Below are 16,171 nucleotides of genomic sequence, written 5' to 3' on the forward strand. Positions count from 1 at the left end.
TCTGTGAACGGTTTGAAATTCATCTACAGTATCAATTATTTTTGCAATGTTCCGCGAGTTTTATTCGTATGTCGATTATTGATGTATGTGCATCCATCAACGCAATAATCAAATATTTCCTTATATGTGATGCTAACATTGTAAAAAACATTATTATAAACTCGATCTATTTACAGATTTGTTCTATCTCAACTACATCTTTCAATAGTCTCTCGTGTGCTGTGCTGTGCTGTGCTGAGGCAGCTGTGACAAGTGACTCAGCCTCTGAGTGCAGTTTACTTAAATGTGAAAAAGGCAATATATTGGAAAGGAGAAATTTAATTTAACATACTGGTAATCTTGTTTGAAAAAGTTGCTTTCTAGATTAAGTATAATTTGATTAAAACTTAATAAGATTAATTTGAAAAATGTTTTTATGCTCGCAAAATAATAAATAACCTTTCAGATATTTGTGTCACTGTTTGAATAATGCACGCATAACAAATACAAGTATGTAATTTTAAAAGAAATAATAAATACACAAATATACATTTTATCAATGGGAATTTCCTCATTATGTAATTTTACTACATAAAAATAATGAGTATAAGAACATTTCATCAGAAAAGTATCTTAAGAAGTGCAATGATAATGTCTGTATTCGGTTACTAAATAAAGTGGAATAAGAATAAACGTAATAATGATTTTAAATTAGAGATATTATTTTCTTGATAATAATAAATACATGTGTGCAAAAGATGCATTACATTAAGATATATTACATTAAAATATAAAGTGACATGTTAAAATTGTTTAAAATATTTCCTGTCTGAGTAGTTTTTGGTAAATATATATATAAATAATTTTTAAATGCATCTGTTTTCAGTAAACAAAGTGTTGCCGCACGTTGATCAACAAAACTGTAAAAGTAATAACTGTGCACTGTAAAAATAATCAAGAAGAATGGTAGAACCACAATTTAAAGAAGTAAAATTTACCGTGCCCTGGGGTCATGTTGCTGCTAAAACTTATGGTCCTTCCGAAGGAAAGCCTGTTCTAATGGTGCACGGTCGTTTAGATAACGCAGGATCGTTTACTAGATTAATGAAATATTTACCACTAGGTACTTTTTATTACGTATGCATAGACTTACCTGGCCATGGATGGTCATCGCACTTTCCATCTTGGTTAGCACTGGACTATCAGATTTATATACACGCATTATATTTTATCTTAGAAGCACTGGGATGGAAGAAATGTATTTATATAGGACACAGTATGGGCGGACAGATAGGTTTAATGTTTAGTGCTCTTCAACCTCACAGAATTGAGAAATTAATTGTTATCGACTCATTTCTTGGAAGTTATAATCAAAATCCCGATTTTATAATGCACCTTGCGAATTCATTTGCATACACACTTGGAGCCAGTAGTAACAGTATAAAACAAGATGTACTTTACACTAAGGAAGAAATACTACATGCTTTGAAAACTCGGAGAATTTATACTTTAAATTCAGAAGCTGCGGATGCTTTATTTGAGCGTGCAGTTACAGAAGTAAATGGAAAGTACAAGTACAACAGGGATGTAAGATTAAAGAATGCATCATTTTCATTTATAAGAAATGTCGATTCCATAGAATATTTTCATAAACTTTCGGTTCCAATATATCTCTTTATTGCATCAAGTGGAATATTTTCTTCACATATGGAAGAACTCAAATTAGTATTAAATAAAGAAAATTCTAAACTCAAATTACAAGCAATTAATGTAAATGGCAATCATGATGTCCATAATAATAATCCTGAAAATGTTGGGCCACTTGTATGTGAGATATTGATTAGTGACTATTCTAGTAAATTATAAATGTTTATATTCTTGGTATATTTGATCATCTACATTGTTAGATTCCTTGACTTTTCAACAACTTTAAATGGAAAGGGAAATTAATTTTTTCTAAGAAGGTGAAGGATTCTAGAAGATTCAAACGTGTAAATAGTTTAAATACTTATAGTATGTAATTTATCAATATTTAAAGTATAATGAAAATTAATAAAGATTATATATTTCTGTTTTCAATCAACTGTTTTATATGTTTGTGTTGTACATTTTATTTTGACATCGATATGTATTGCACTTCTTGATAAATACAAATTTTGTAACAGCAAAATTTTTAGTTACTTATGTATAATATTACGTTTATTTAAATATCTAACAACTTCAAAGTTTTGTCTGCAATTGCGATTGCAATATATTATGTAAGTTATCGTATAAAAATAATTGCAGAATATATTATATTGAATTGACTGGAAAGTCTATGTCGACCCCCTTAGCAAATTCAAACGGAGAACTTTGCATTAAGAATTGATATAAAAATTAATTAATTATATTTTGTGCTTGAATCTTGCTAAGAGGGTCGGCATAAATTTTCCGGTCCACTCGATGCACAATAAAAAGGATACTATAAATATCATAGTTGAAAAGAAAAATTGTGCAAAATTGTAAAAGTTTTTTTTTTATAGATTTCTACAAATTTAATACTGTGACTTTTACTAATCCTTTCACTTGGTATACTTTAAACTTTACGGTTTTATTTTTCAGAATAACGTCTCTCAATTCATCTTCAAAAATGATTGCAGTGTGGTTCATGAAAGAATTATTCTTCATCGTATCATGTACATGATCTGTGCCGAGTTGAATCTTATACCAACATAATAAGGCATTTGGGAAAATGTCCTTTTCAGTCTTTATTTCCCCAAAGTTCACAATTGCTTCCATGGTTTCAGTTTCATTTATTTCTATAATAGTTCGTGCTTCAGAAAAAACTTCGCACGAATATAAACTCGAATTCAAATCAAATATTTGATTAATCTGTAATAGGACAAATCATGAAAGTAAAATAGACTTTATACAGTTTTAATGTGAAATAAACCTCAAAATGTGACTTACCTTGTACTTGTTGATATACTTTGCGATTACATAGTTTGTACTTTTATTGGTTGTATTAATCCGTGTATGTGGATCGTCTTTGCTATCTAAACTCTGGAAAAAAAGAGATATTGTATATTTATTACTCACACATATTTTTAATACATATAACATTCATATTTTTTTATATTATATTATTTAATTTTATTAGCTATGAGTTTTATGATTAATGTTATACATAATTTAAATGTCATATTAAAACATATTATCGTCATACCCTATCACTGTGAGTATTGAACGGGCAAGAGGATTTTTGGAGATTGGCATCTTGCACATAAGCCATATTTGGTAAGTCCTTGGAATACACCAATTGTCCCATAAGAAAAATCTTTTCCGGTAACAATATGCCATTTCGTTTGAGCAAATATCTAAAACAAAGGATCAATAATAATTTTTGATGCGCACATGTAATAATTGTACGATATGTTTAGTATAACTATATAATATACAAAAACTAAATGTCACTCAACACGCAAATTATCTGACAACACGTATTACCTGAAAATTTCGTAACAACTATCTTGACCGTCTCTCAATTCACCCTTAATGTCAAAATTATGGACGAATATAGAGTCAAGGGAGCATGGAATCTCGTCGTAGTTTGATATCATATGTACTTTCCCTCGAATCCCATTATCTTGCGCTACTCGCTCGATCAGAGAACGAAGCATCGGATTATCAGTTTTGTAGTATAAAATTTCACTAGCTTTACACTCCTTTAAAAGTGTTAACCCGTAGATTGGAAAAGGCGAAGTATCCAAAATATATTTTATTTTTCTACTCTCTTGATATCTACCAATCTCGGTGAGCAATTTGATGTAATCAAAGTCATTCAGGAAGACAATCACTTCTTTTGGCAAACGATATAAAAATTTGCACTCCTCTTTAGCCCGCGCGTTGTCAGTGCTGTAAGAACATTTTAATTTGCTCTTTGACATCTCCGCTTTTATCGTCAAGGTATCGCCCTCGTGGCACGCGGTTGGCACCGCCGGGAAAACAGCAAGCTGCCAACAAGATTTTCTATCCGAGGAATCCAACGTAATCTCTTCATCCAAATGTAATTTGAACCAAGTAACCAGACCGTCCATGATGCCATTGTATTTACATTTTGCTCGTAATATTTGTTTTATCCCATCCTTGCAAAATTCTTGCAACTCTAGTAGATTATTAAAATTTACAGTTAAGAGCATTTGCGGCTCAGTGACATAATTAATCTGAACTTTTTCCAGATTCTCCGTGTCATAATATTCATCATCTGAGAGTACAGATACATCGTGAAAATTCAAAGGACAATTCTCTTTGACCTTGTCGAAGATAACCGACGATCTGTATCTAATATGTTCGCACTCAATAGCCGCTGTATAAACTGTCGCGCCCATCGGTATTACCGTACCATTTGGATCTAAAATGTTCATGTGCACGTTAATCATCGATGGTACTACAAGTTCCCCAAATAAGCCAGCATCAAACGTTTCAGTCACTATTAATTTTACTCTAGAATTATATAAGTAGATATATTTAGTATTATAATCAAAGCATATGTATATGCAAAATAATATGTAACAATATGGAAATATTACACACATGCGCACGTATATATATTACACGCGACACACAAACCTTTCAGAAATGTCCATAGGTATTTTCAGATCAAACGACAGCTTCGGTATTAATTTTACGTCAGTTGCATCATTAGATTCGAATACTTCTTTTGCAATTAGCGTCATCACGTCAGAACATTCGCACGCGTAGATTTTTTTCGCTCCTGCATCCTTCACATACAGGCTCAGCAGGCCTGTACCAGTGCCCAGATCCAGCACCGTATCGTATCCTTGATTGATTCTCTTGCGTATAGCTTGCTCAAAAGCATTATTTCGCCACTTGTCATTGAGCATCGTGAAGTGCCATCTGTCCACTGCCATACTGTATGCATTCTGTAAATTTCGTTCCGCCGGAAGAAAGTTGGGAGCAACTTTCAAAGCTCTCCTTAGATATTCTATCGCCCTTATAGGATCGTCATTCCTTTAATGATACATGCAATGATTTTTTTTATATTACAGGTAATAATTATAACAATTTGTGATAATAGTTGAAAAGTTAAATTAATATGAGGTAGGTCATCCTCGATGGATTAATAACAAAAAAAATTAATAAAAATCGTCAAATATATAAATTACCTTAAGAAATGTGCTGCAAAGTTGTTCAGCATACGAGGGTTATTTGGATAAATGTCTAAGGAATGTTTGTAACAATGTACAATGTCTGAAAATCGATTTTCTTGTGCTAATTGTATTCCCCATTCACCTAAAACAATTAAATATCATTATTATATTGCATTATATCTTATGTCGCAAATTATAAGGATTATATTCTATGTGGCAGAGTCTTACATAGTACATCTGTAAATGTTTCTTCAATTTCTGATCTCTTAGCAGGACACAATTCCACAACAATGGTATAATATGCGTAAGCCTTCCCAACATTTCCAGTCCTGTCATGTTCTCTGGCTTTTTGCAACGACGTTTCCAATATGTCATTTACCTCCGCTTGCATTTTGCATCAAGTTCTTTTTATTTTGTCCGCACTATTCCGTCGCAATCACCTTGCCTTTATAAAATTTAAAACTGATCATTATATTTGATTTATTACGTGATTGTCAACCGGATTTTTTAAGTTATCTTTCGTGTCAAACGAGTATAAAAGTAACCTAACGCTTGCTTCGGTTTCGTTGGAATCGCGAAATTCTCTTTAGTATAATAAGACGATTAAACGCGTAAACAGCGTTTTTCACATTAATTAGTATCTGTTGTACGAAAATATTGACAGTATTTCAAAGTCTAGATTCGTTGCTTCGCGCGTATTTTCGGAATATATCACTTTTGCCCACAGTTGTATACAACCAGAGAGGAACCTGAGAGCGGCCATGCCCCTGTATTTTGTGTAACGCTGTCGGTCGCTGATTCGAGCACCATCGCATCCACTTTTTGTGGATGTCGAGAACTACGAAGCCACATCCACTTTCGCGCGGTGTACATCCACTTTACTGTCGATAAGTAGTTACTCGAATCGGTGCGAATGTGCCAACACATTAACAAACTGCTGAAAAGCGACGAAAATGACATATGTTAATAACAATACGCGCATAGAGAAGTATTCACGTCTATTAAGATATGTGCATTCGTATAAAAAATACAAAAATACGCAAAAATACACAATTCTAAGAAGAATTTATATAAAATATTATTAGGGTAAGAGGTACAGTTATTGATAGGGATACAGTTATTGACACATTAACTCTTTTAACTTAAATTTCTCGTCACATGCACGACGCTCGTACGCAAAGTTTATATGCTCGTACAAAGTACCTTTTCCCCAACAGATTTACTGAGTTATCTTAGATTTCTGTCATTGCGTTTCGAAGCGGCCAGCAAAAACATGCACTGATCTATTCGGAGCATCGCCAGGAGTGGGTCAGTGATTGTTTTTGCTACCGCTTCGAAACGCAATGACAGAAATCTAAGACAACGCAGTAAATTTATTGGTGAAGGAGTACTTTGTACGAGCATATGAACGTTTCACACAAGAGCCATGCATGTATCGAGAAATTTCAATTAAACACATTAATGTGTCAATAACTGAATACACATGCGGTATTAGAGAGATGTAAAGGGAAAAGGTAGGCGGTCTTTAAAGATCGCGTGATCGAAGCGTGCTCGATAGCGGCGAGCAATTAGAAGCGTCGCGGCAAGAATCAAAGGCTGGCGGCAATATCTAAAGTAATATATTTTTCACTGCGGCAAGCGCGAGCGGTCGGTCCAAATTTTCCCGCAGCGAAAACATGTCACTTTAGGTATTACCACTAGCCTTTGATTCTTGTCGCGACGCTTCTAATTGCTCGTCGCTATCGAGCACGCTTCGATCACGCGATCTTTAAAGACCGCCTACCTTTTCCCTTTACATCTCTCTAATACCGCATGTGTATTCAGTAATATATAAAACTATATTACTGAATACACATATATTACTGATAGTAAGAAATATTTTATACCTCGTATCGAATTAGTAACAAATTGTTTAAACACTCTGTCAATAACTGCCTTTACCTGTCGTATATGGTCGCGCAATCACGTACCTGGTTATTTTGTGACTTTGGAGTTAGCAACAAATTCAGTTTTTGTTATTTTTCGATAGCCCGTGATGCAAGGAACAATTTGAGACCAAAATCTTGCGAGCAACTAATTCTTTAAACAATTCGTCTTGACTTTAACTGTGGCGGATGGCCAGGCGCTACAGTTAAAGTCCGCGACCACTTAGGCGAGTATTTTTTCACTTTGGAGGTAGCAACAAATTTAGGTATTGATATATTTCGATAGCCTGTGATGCAAGGAATAATTTGAGACCAAAAGAGTGCGAGCAACTAATTCTGTAAACGTCGGTTGAAGAAACTTGCAGCGCGGCTCGAGCGTCCGTGATAAACTAATGTTTTTCCACATGTTAGAGTTAGCAACAAATTCGGATATTGATATATTTCGATAGTACGTTGCCTCTAGATTATTTTGGTACCAAATACATGCGAGCAACTAACTATTTTAATGAGTTTTAAGAGGATTTGTTGTGAGTGGCAATGACACGCATCAATAATAAATTTCTATAAAAAAGTGTATTTCGTCCGTCAGTTTTGATACACTCCATATGTGAAATGATATTTCAAACAAACGTTTGAGGAACGACATATAACATTAAAACACATTCGTATAAAAACAATAACAGTATAGCAACAAAAAGAGCTAGTAAGAAATAAGTAATAAGACAGAGGAACACAAATTATCAGATATTGCGCTTTATTGAAACCAAATGAACATAGGGTAAGAGATACAATCATTGACACGGATATAGTTATTGACACATTAATGTGTTTAATTGAAATTTCTCGATACATGCATGGCTCTTGTGTGAAACGTTCATATGCTCGTACAAAGTACTCCTTCACCAATAAATTTACTGCGTTGTCTTAGATTTCTGTCATTGCGTTTCGAAGCGGTAGCAAAAACAATCACTGACCCACTCCTGGCGATGCTCCGAATAGATCAGTGCATGTTTTTGCTGGCCGCTTCGAAACGCAATGACAGAAATCTAAGATAACTCAGTAAATCTGTTGGGGAAAAGGTACTTTGTACGAGCATATAAACTTTGCGTACGAGCGTCGTGCATGTGACGAGAAATTTAAGTTAAAAGAGTTAATGTGTCAATAACTGTATCCCTATCAATAACTGTACCTCTTACCCTAATAATATTTTATATAAATTCTTCTTAGAATTGTGTATTTTTGCGTATTTTTGTATTTTTTATACGAATGCACATATCTTAATAGACGTGAATACTTCTCTATGCGCGTATTGTTATTAACATATGTCATTTTCGTCGCTTTTCAGCAGTTTGTTAATGTGTTGGCACATTCGCACCGATTCGAGTAACTACTTATCGACAGTAAAGTGGATGTACACCGCGCGAAAGTGGATGTGGCTTCGTAGTTCTCGACATCCACAAAAAGTGGATGCGATGGCGCTCGAATCAGCGACCGACAGCGTTACACAAAATACAGGGGCATGGCCGCTCTCAGGTTCCTCTCTGATACAACCATTGAAATATAACCATACTGGAACGCGCACTACCCTACCCCCTTCACGAGACCGAGCGGTCAGAGGGAGATAGAGTGCTGGGACCGTGTTGTCTTTTTCTAAACGTGAACTACCGTGGCTGAAAACATTCGTCCCAACTTGTATGTGTGTGACGTGTGTAGCTGCATTACGTGACGCACGAATCAGAATCAAATCAAGACATTCTGAATTGAAAAGTATTGTACTCTATTAGCAATTGACTGATTGACTGATACATACCAAAGGTTTGTTTATGCGACTAACAACTGAGTGATACCAGAGAGGAACCTGAGAGCGGCCACGCTGCCGTTTACGCCTATATTTTTGCATTGAGAAATTTGAGAAATACAACACCGAATGTGAACTTACATTCCATTTAACATGCATATGATTTTTTGTCATTATGAAATCATGTGCATGTGCATGTTAAATGGAATGTAAGGCCGGTATTCATAGTCGAATCTTAAGTCTATATTTAAGACCGTCTTAAGTTTATCTGAAGATGCTGTATGGATCATTTCATTGGCTATGGAGTATCTGAAGATACACTTAAGACGGTCTTAAATATAAGATTTGACTATGAATACCGGCCTAAGTTCACATTCGGTGTTGTATTTCTCAAATTTCTCAATGCAAAAATATGGGCGTAAACGGCAGCGTGGCCGCTCTCAGGTTCCTCTCTGGTGATACATACCAAACTTTTGTTTATGCGATTAACGACTGACTGATATATTAAAGTTTTGTTTATGCAATTAGTGAGTATATTAATATATAATCATACAGTTTTCTTTATGTATAATGCCTATTTTTAAACACATTTATAGCATTTTGTTAATATACATGTTAATGTACATGGTATTGAAAATTTATAATTTTCTATTACGTGTACGTTTTTCATAAAACATTGTGATATTTAGAATCCGAGAATTTATATACTATTATATTATTTTATTTATGCAAAACAATATTACGTTAAATAATTTTAAGATAATAAAGTTAGTTATGAGATGTTTTTGCATTTTTATACTTGTATTTCATAAATACATCCAAATATAACAAATACAAATAATACAAAATATAATAAAATACTACAAAACATGAGATTATTTTTGTATTACTACATATAAACAATTTCATTTTTCGTTATATACATTATTTTAGTTTTCGATTCTGAAAACTATTAGTTATTAGAAATTTCCTTTGATAAAATAGAATTTCAATGTGTAGAAAATGTATGTAAAGGCAATGGGTACGTTCACGAAACTCAACAGTTGCGCAACTGTTGAGTTTCGTGAACGTACCCAATGTTCTCAGATTGGGTAGTATGTCACGTCACGTGATTAGGACTGTTAGTTAGACTAAAATAGCACGTGCCTGGCCTAACTCTCTCACTCGCACAGCTCTGACCGCGCGAGAACAAAGCAGTGCGCGTTTCAGTATGGTTATATTTCAATGGATACAACTATTCAGCATATATATATGTATAGCAGCAAATATTACCAACCATACTTCGGAATTTCGGATTGGTTAATCCAACCATAGACTTATAGAGATAGACCGGCCCTCACAGTAGAAAGCAGCTAAAGTAGAGACCCTCAAACACAGATGTCTATACTAAACTAGATTGCTCTAACATGCCCATATTGGAAAGGATATCTTGCGTCAGATAGTTTCTGGTGTATGAGAGAAAATGGCCGCTGCCGCCACCATATTTACAATTGTTACTGCGATATTCAACAAAGTTTTGTAGTAATTATTGTGTTTCAATGTAAGAAATGGCGTAAATTACGAAAATAATGTTTATTTTACTTGGTAATTAATAAAAAAACCAATTGAAATGTAATAAACAATATTTTAATTAAAAACATATATATTTAGCTCCAAATTAACATCATATATATAATTTATAACATAAAACATTAGAAATTTGAACGATTAAAAATTGTTTGCAGAACATAAAGAATTTAGTCCAATATTATAATAAAAAAATAAAATAAAGTCAAATATTTTAAAAGGCATGTTAATAGCAATTAAAAATACTTAAACAGTTAATTATTATGAAATAAAATGAGTTTTGTTAATCGATGACGTCGACTTATTGGAGTAATTTCCTTAGACAATTTCTTTGAGTGTGAAAACATTCTTATTGTTAAATATTGCCTGCATATGGCAGTTATTAATTGAATACGATGTGGAGTTTCTATTCCAACTTCTAATGCGTTTCGACGCAAGCATCTATTATCTAATGGAAATACATCTGTATTTAATACAAATTTATTTGTTATTCGAGTAACAATTTCATTGTATGCACCTTTTTTGGAATCTGCGTACAGCTGTCTCCTATTAAAAAAGAAAATTCCTTTTCGGTACTGCAAACAATCTTATAAACATCCCACACGGAACATGACGTCCATTAGACGTCCATATAACCTCCACCGCTCCATGCGACATCTATCTCCACGATGGATGTTAGGTAGATCTCTAATAGAGATCCATATTCCCTCCATAGGGGATATCCACTACACATCCATCATGGACGTCTAATATACATCTATTATAGATATATAATGGATTTGTAACTAAACCCAAAAAAATTAATAGTGAAATTTTCTAAATTATTTAAAATTTGTAATAGGCGTTAACTGGATGTTTTGTAGCTTCTTTAGAAATTTAACTTTACTTACAAATATTAAGAAATTAATTAATTATTCATACTTGTTGCACATATTTTATTTACTCATTTAATGTGTATAAATGATTGGTTTTAAATACAAGAAACATATTTTTCATATTTAAACCGATCACTTACAAACACATAAATATGAGTAAATAAAATATGTCCAATAATTGTTATGAACAATTGCTCTCTTTCTTAATTGCCTGACAGTAATTAAGGGGGACATACACCTAGAAGGATCAAAAAGAGACCAAACTTTGCGAATTTTTCCGGAAAAACGGAAAGAGAGAGAGATCGGGTTTGTTCTGTGTAAAGATCATAGTTTTCTCTATTAAAACATTTGTGTTTTATTATTCCAAAATTCAAATAGCGGCACTATGCTACAGCTCCTAATTCCTAATTTTAAAAACGGCGTTTGCAGTGACAACCGTGGCTTCCACAGAAATCATCTGAAAGCAAAATCACCTCAAGGTTATAAAGTTAAAACATAAATCTAGTCTTTAACATAGCCGTTTTTCGAAATATTGTGTTTGGACAAAATGGCAGCCGATCAAAGTTGACATAACGATTTTTGACCAAAAATGTCGCACATTTTTGGCTACAGAAAATAAACTAAGCATCGGAAAAAAATCCTATGTTAAAGACTAGTTTTTAGTGTCTAGAAAAAGTGTGTAAAACTGCAAGCCGTTCGGTCGAACCATTTTCAAGATATACTGTCACGCGTTTTGAAAACCTCGTTTTGAGAAAAACGCGTTTAAATTTTATGTAAGTTTACACAACGAAAAGATGACAAATTTTATATTTACACTGAATCATCTACTCCAGGCCCATATTAGTATCGATTTTAAATAATTTCAATAGCCCGCCATTTTGTTAAAAATCAGAAGTTTTACAATCCCATCCGATAGGATGTGTAAAATATTATAACTTTTAAGAAAAATCTTTGGTTTTTGTTTTCAATGAAGCACGCAGAAGATTTTTCTGGAACCATCTAGGGCGGAATTACAAACAGGGCTAGACGCGATTGCGCAGACGCGGCTGTATACTGTAAACAATAAATGAACAAAAATATTTTAACATAGTAAAAGGTTCATACTTTAACCTCTAAAAAGACCGAACATCCTATCTTTCTTATTTTAGTAGAAAAAAAATCACAAAGAATGCTCATTTTCGAGGCCGAGATATGTATATGCCCCTTAAGAAAGAGAGCAATTGTTCATAACTTATTGGACATATTTTATTTACTCATATTTATGTGTTTGTAACCCAGGCAGTACATGTTAGCCTAATATATGTTTCTTAGACGTATCTAATGTCTAAGAAACATAAAGTACCATTTAAGAAACGGTTTAAATAGAAACCGTTTTTAGACCTAAATTTTAAAAACGTATTTTTCACGTTTCCACAGAAACGAAAAATGTGTTTTATTAAATTGATTTGAAATTATATAATTAATATAGAAAAAATAGTAATTTCTACTTAATTTGCGAGTATTAATTATTTTTACATCTTACGTTTCAATGTACTCGATTATGGAACAAGAGACAAAAATCAACACAAGTGTGTGTGATTCCCACCTCTGATTCACCAAGCGACCGATAGATGGCCAGGCCAGGCGTGACTCGCAAGAAACATTTGCGTTATCACCTTATAAATAACTATCTGGAAAACCGAACCAGTACTCTTTTCTTCTTCTTTTCTTTTGAAACTTTTTCATAAAATACACATAAAATGAGTAGATAAAATATGTGCAACAAGTATGAATAATTAATCAATTTCTTAATATTTGTAAGTAAAGTTAAATTTCTAAAGAAACAAACAACATCCAGTTAACGTCTATCTTTCATCCATCAAAGCTCCTTTAAATATCTACGATTGCTCTATATTACATCCACGAAACATCTATGGATACGTCTAATGGAGGTTGTACTGAAAAAAATCTGGTTGCATTAATTAGAAATCTGGTAGGTTCAACCAGTTTGTCTGTTGGAAAATGGACGAATCAGAATTCTTTAGGAATTACCAGATGAGCATGATTAATTCCTTCCTGTTAAATTTACCAGATTTTCTTGATAATAATACTAAATGTATTTAGTTAAATTAACATGACTGTTTAGTGAAAAGAAACGTTTTTCTGTTTCATTACCGTGAGTTTTCTTGGATTGCTGTAAATGAAATATGTTGATATTTATACAGGATGTCCCGTAATAATCGCCTAACCTCTCGCATGCCAATAGAGCAGATCGAGATGAACAGAAAAGTCCCATATCATTTTGCGATATTCGCAATAATAATCGAAATATTGCATATTAAAGTCAAGCGAATCCAGAGCGCGCGGAGGCAAGTGCCGAGCCGCTCGAGGTATAGGATTATTATTGCGAATATCGCAAAATGGTATGGGACTTTTCTGTTCATCTCGATCTGCTCTATTGGCATACGAGAGGTTAGGCGATTATTACGGGACACCCTGTATAAAAAAATATAAGAAGAGAACACGTTTTTTCATCCGCCATTACTTCACCAGCCACTTCAGCCATTTCACTAACTAATTTCATTTCACTACAGGAGGAAAACGTGCCGTCCGTGCCGATCCGTTTCCCGAACATACATCAACACGCACGACACAAACAATAGAATACTGCTGGAGTGCCCTGCGATTAACCAGAATTCTGATTGCATCCAGTATTGTCAGCCGGGCCGCGGTTCTCGGTCATGCGCAGTACGAATCATGTCAGTGACGTATCTAAAGGAGTAAAAAAGATATGTCGATATTCGCCCTACTAAATGCTCTAAAATATTTAAATATATAAAACACACACACACATATACATATATAAATACATGTGAGTACACATGTTTATCTCATACATAAATTTTGCTAAACATAGTATTTAATAAAAATAGCAAAAAAGTTGAAGAAGGCAGGGAAACAAGATAATTTGTAAAATAAAATACATTTTTTTAAAAGAACAAAATAGATGGTTTATTTGGCAGATCATGGAATACCAACATTTGTTGCGTGGGTAAGGGAAACTGCCAAAAACCTTACCAGTATTCTTAACATAAAAATAAACATAAAAATTATACATATATATTGTACTTATATAAAAAGCATTAATATTAATAAATACTTAAATTAGACAAATCTTAAATTACTATATATAATAATTGTACACAAATAAACTAAAAATAAACCAATACTTTTAAATAAAATAAATTCCTTTTGAATACAATATTGCACATATTTTCTTTGGTTAAAAACTTAAATTAACATTACAATACAAAATTAATATCACAATTATTACACTTATCACAATATAATACTAAAATCACATTTATTGCGCACTTAATAAATATAATTTTTTAATTTAATTTAATATTAAATATAATTATTGCACGTTTGAAATAAAATATGATGCTTCCTGAAAAATAAATACTACATTAATAATAATTTAGACTAGAATATAGAAAAACAAAGATGGAAGACTATATGGGTTGTACAAAATAATAAAAAATAAATTCAATAACTATACAAATGCAACAAATATTAAGTAAACAGAATAAAAAATAAATAATATATTAAGAACTATGAGATGTGCTTTGCTCCCCATATAAATTTTGCGATTCGTGCAGTTCGAAATGCCTTGAATCTACTTTAAAGTTAATGCAATTAATACCTTTAGTTTGAAAACTAGATCTTGCAATACAAATCGCGGACATATTATCGTTAGATAATCTATTTCTCTTTTTACATTTTACATCTGTAACTATTGAAAAAATTCTCTCGGCTTCGGCATTAGAATGTGGAAAAGAAAGAACTATTTGCACAAATGACTCTAAATGTTTAAATTGTTTCATCATCGCAATTTTTATATTCAACTATATTTTTCCACATTTCGTCAATTTCTAATGAAGCTAATTGCTTTTTTTGTTCATCATTAAAAAGAGATGGCAGAATTCTCCATTCGAAAGCTAACTGTGTTATGTCATTATAATTTAGTCGCGTGGCAATATAAGATAAATCTTTAATTCGCGTTCTGCCTTCATAAAAAAGAGCAATTTTGGAATCTAAAAAAGCTAATTGTTCAAAAAACAGATCATTATATGGTAAACGATGTAACATTTCGCGAACTGCCGTTTTATAAAATTCTAAACACGTTAATCTAATATCATACATGGATTATTCTACAGATAGCGTTTGCAAAAGACATTCACATTCGGGTCCGACATATATATTATCTAAAGGTTGAATATTTTCCTCATTATTAAGATCTAAATTAGAAATATTTTTCAAAGCATTATAATTTATGAAATTTTGTCCAAATTGATTAATTAACTGATGGCTAGTTTCAAATAATTTATGTATTGTAACAGAACGCGATTGAAATAAGGCATTAAAATTATTTAAAAAATTCAGAGAATATTTTAAGAATAACAGGTATGCCTTAATGGAATCACTTTGTAAATTTGTAAAATTATTTCTGCATTTTTTGATTTATTTTCCGCGGTTTCTAAAATGAAAAATTGTTTTAGAACTTGCCAATTTTCGAGGAGCCTAACAACACATTTATGTAAGCACAGCCATCTAGTATTTAATTTTAAAATTTTATGATTTTCAACTTCGAAAAAATTTTGAAACTCTCTTAAAATTGCACATCTCTTTGCACTTCCTGAAATGTATGTAGTATGCTCTAATTAATTGTTCACAAGAGAAGGTAATCTAGTACAAGCTTTACTGGCTATTAGCGCGGAGGAATGGCAAACACAATTTAACACAACTAATTCTGGTACTTTTGTTTTAAATAAGACATAAAAGAATTATTGCATCCTATCATGAAGAAGCATTATCAGATGCCATTCCGATGATATT

At 32.6% G+C, this 16,171-nt stretch overlaps 2 protein-coding genes across 2 annotated transcripts; one reads left to right on the top strand and one right to left on the bottom strand.

Annotated features, from left to right (window-relative positions):
* On the top strand, positions 1 to 2,149 carry LOC113561447 (serine hydrolase-like protein). Its single transcript, XM_026968953.1, has 3 exons — positions 1 to 83; positions 177 to 333; positions 866 to 2,149. Exon 3 carries the CDS (start codon positions 943 to 945, stop codon positions 1,843 to 1,845), a length of 903 nt encoding a protein of 300 aa, XP_026824754.1. The 5' UTR covers positions 1 to 83; positions 177 to 333; positions 866 to 942; the 3' UTR covers positions 1,846 to 2,149.
* On the bottom strand, positions 2,046 to 5,520 carry LOC113561771 (protein arginine N-methyltransferase 9-like). The gene is made up of 7 exons (XM_026968952.1): positions 5,358 to 5,520; positions 5,145 to 5,271; positions 4,588 to 4,989; positions 3,466 to 4,461; positions 3,185 to 3,335; positions 2,929 to 3,021; positions 2,046 to 2,850 (listed from the first exon to the last, which is right to left on the bottom strand). Exons 1-7 carry the CDS (start codon positions 5,518 to 5,520, stop codon positions 2,506 to 2,508), a joined length of 2,277 nt encoding a protein of 758 aa, XP_026824753.1. The 3' UTR covers positions 2,046 to 2,505.
* Between the last annotated feature and the right edge of the window lie 10,651 nt (positions 5,521 to 16,171).

The sequence above is a fragment of the Ooceraea biroi genome, chromosome 4 (genome assembly GCF_003672135.1).
Source record: "Ooceraea biroi isolate clonal line C1 chromosome 4, Obir_v5.4, whole genome shotgun sequence".
Lineage (NCBI taxonomy): Eukaryota > Metazoa > Arthropoda > Insecta > Hymenoptera > Formicidae > Ooceraea > Ooceraea biroi.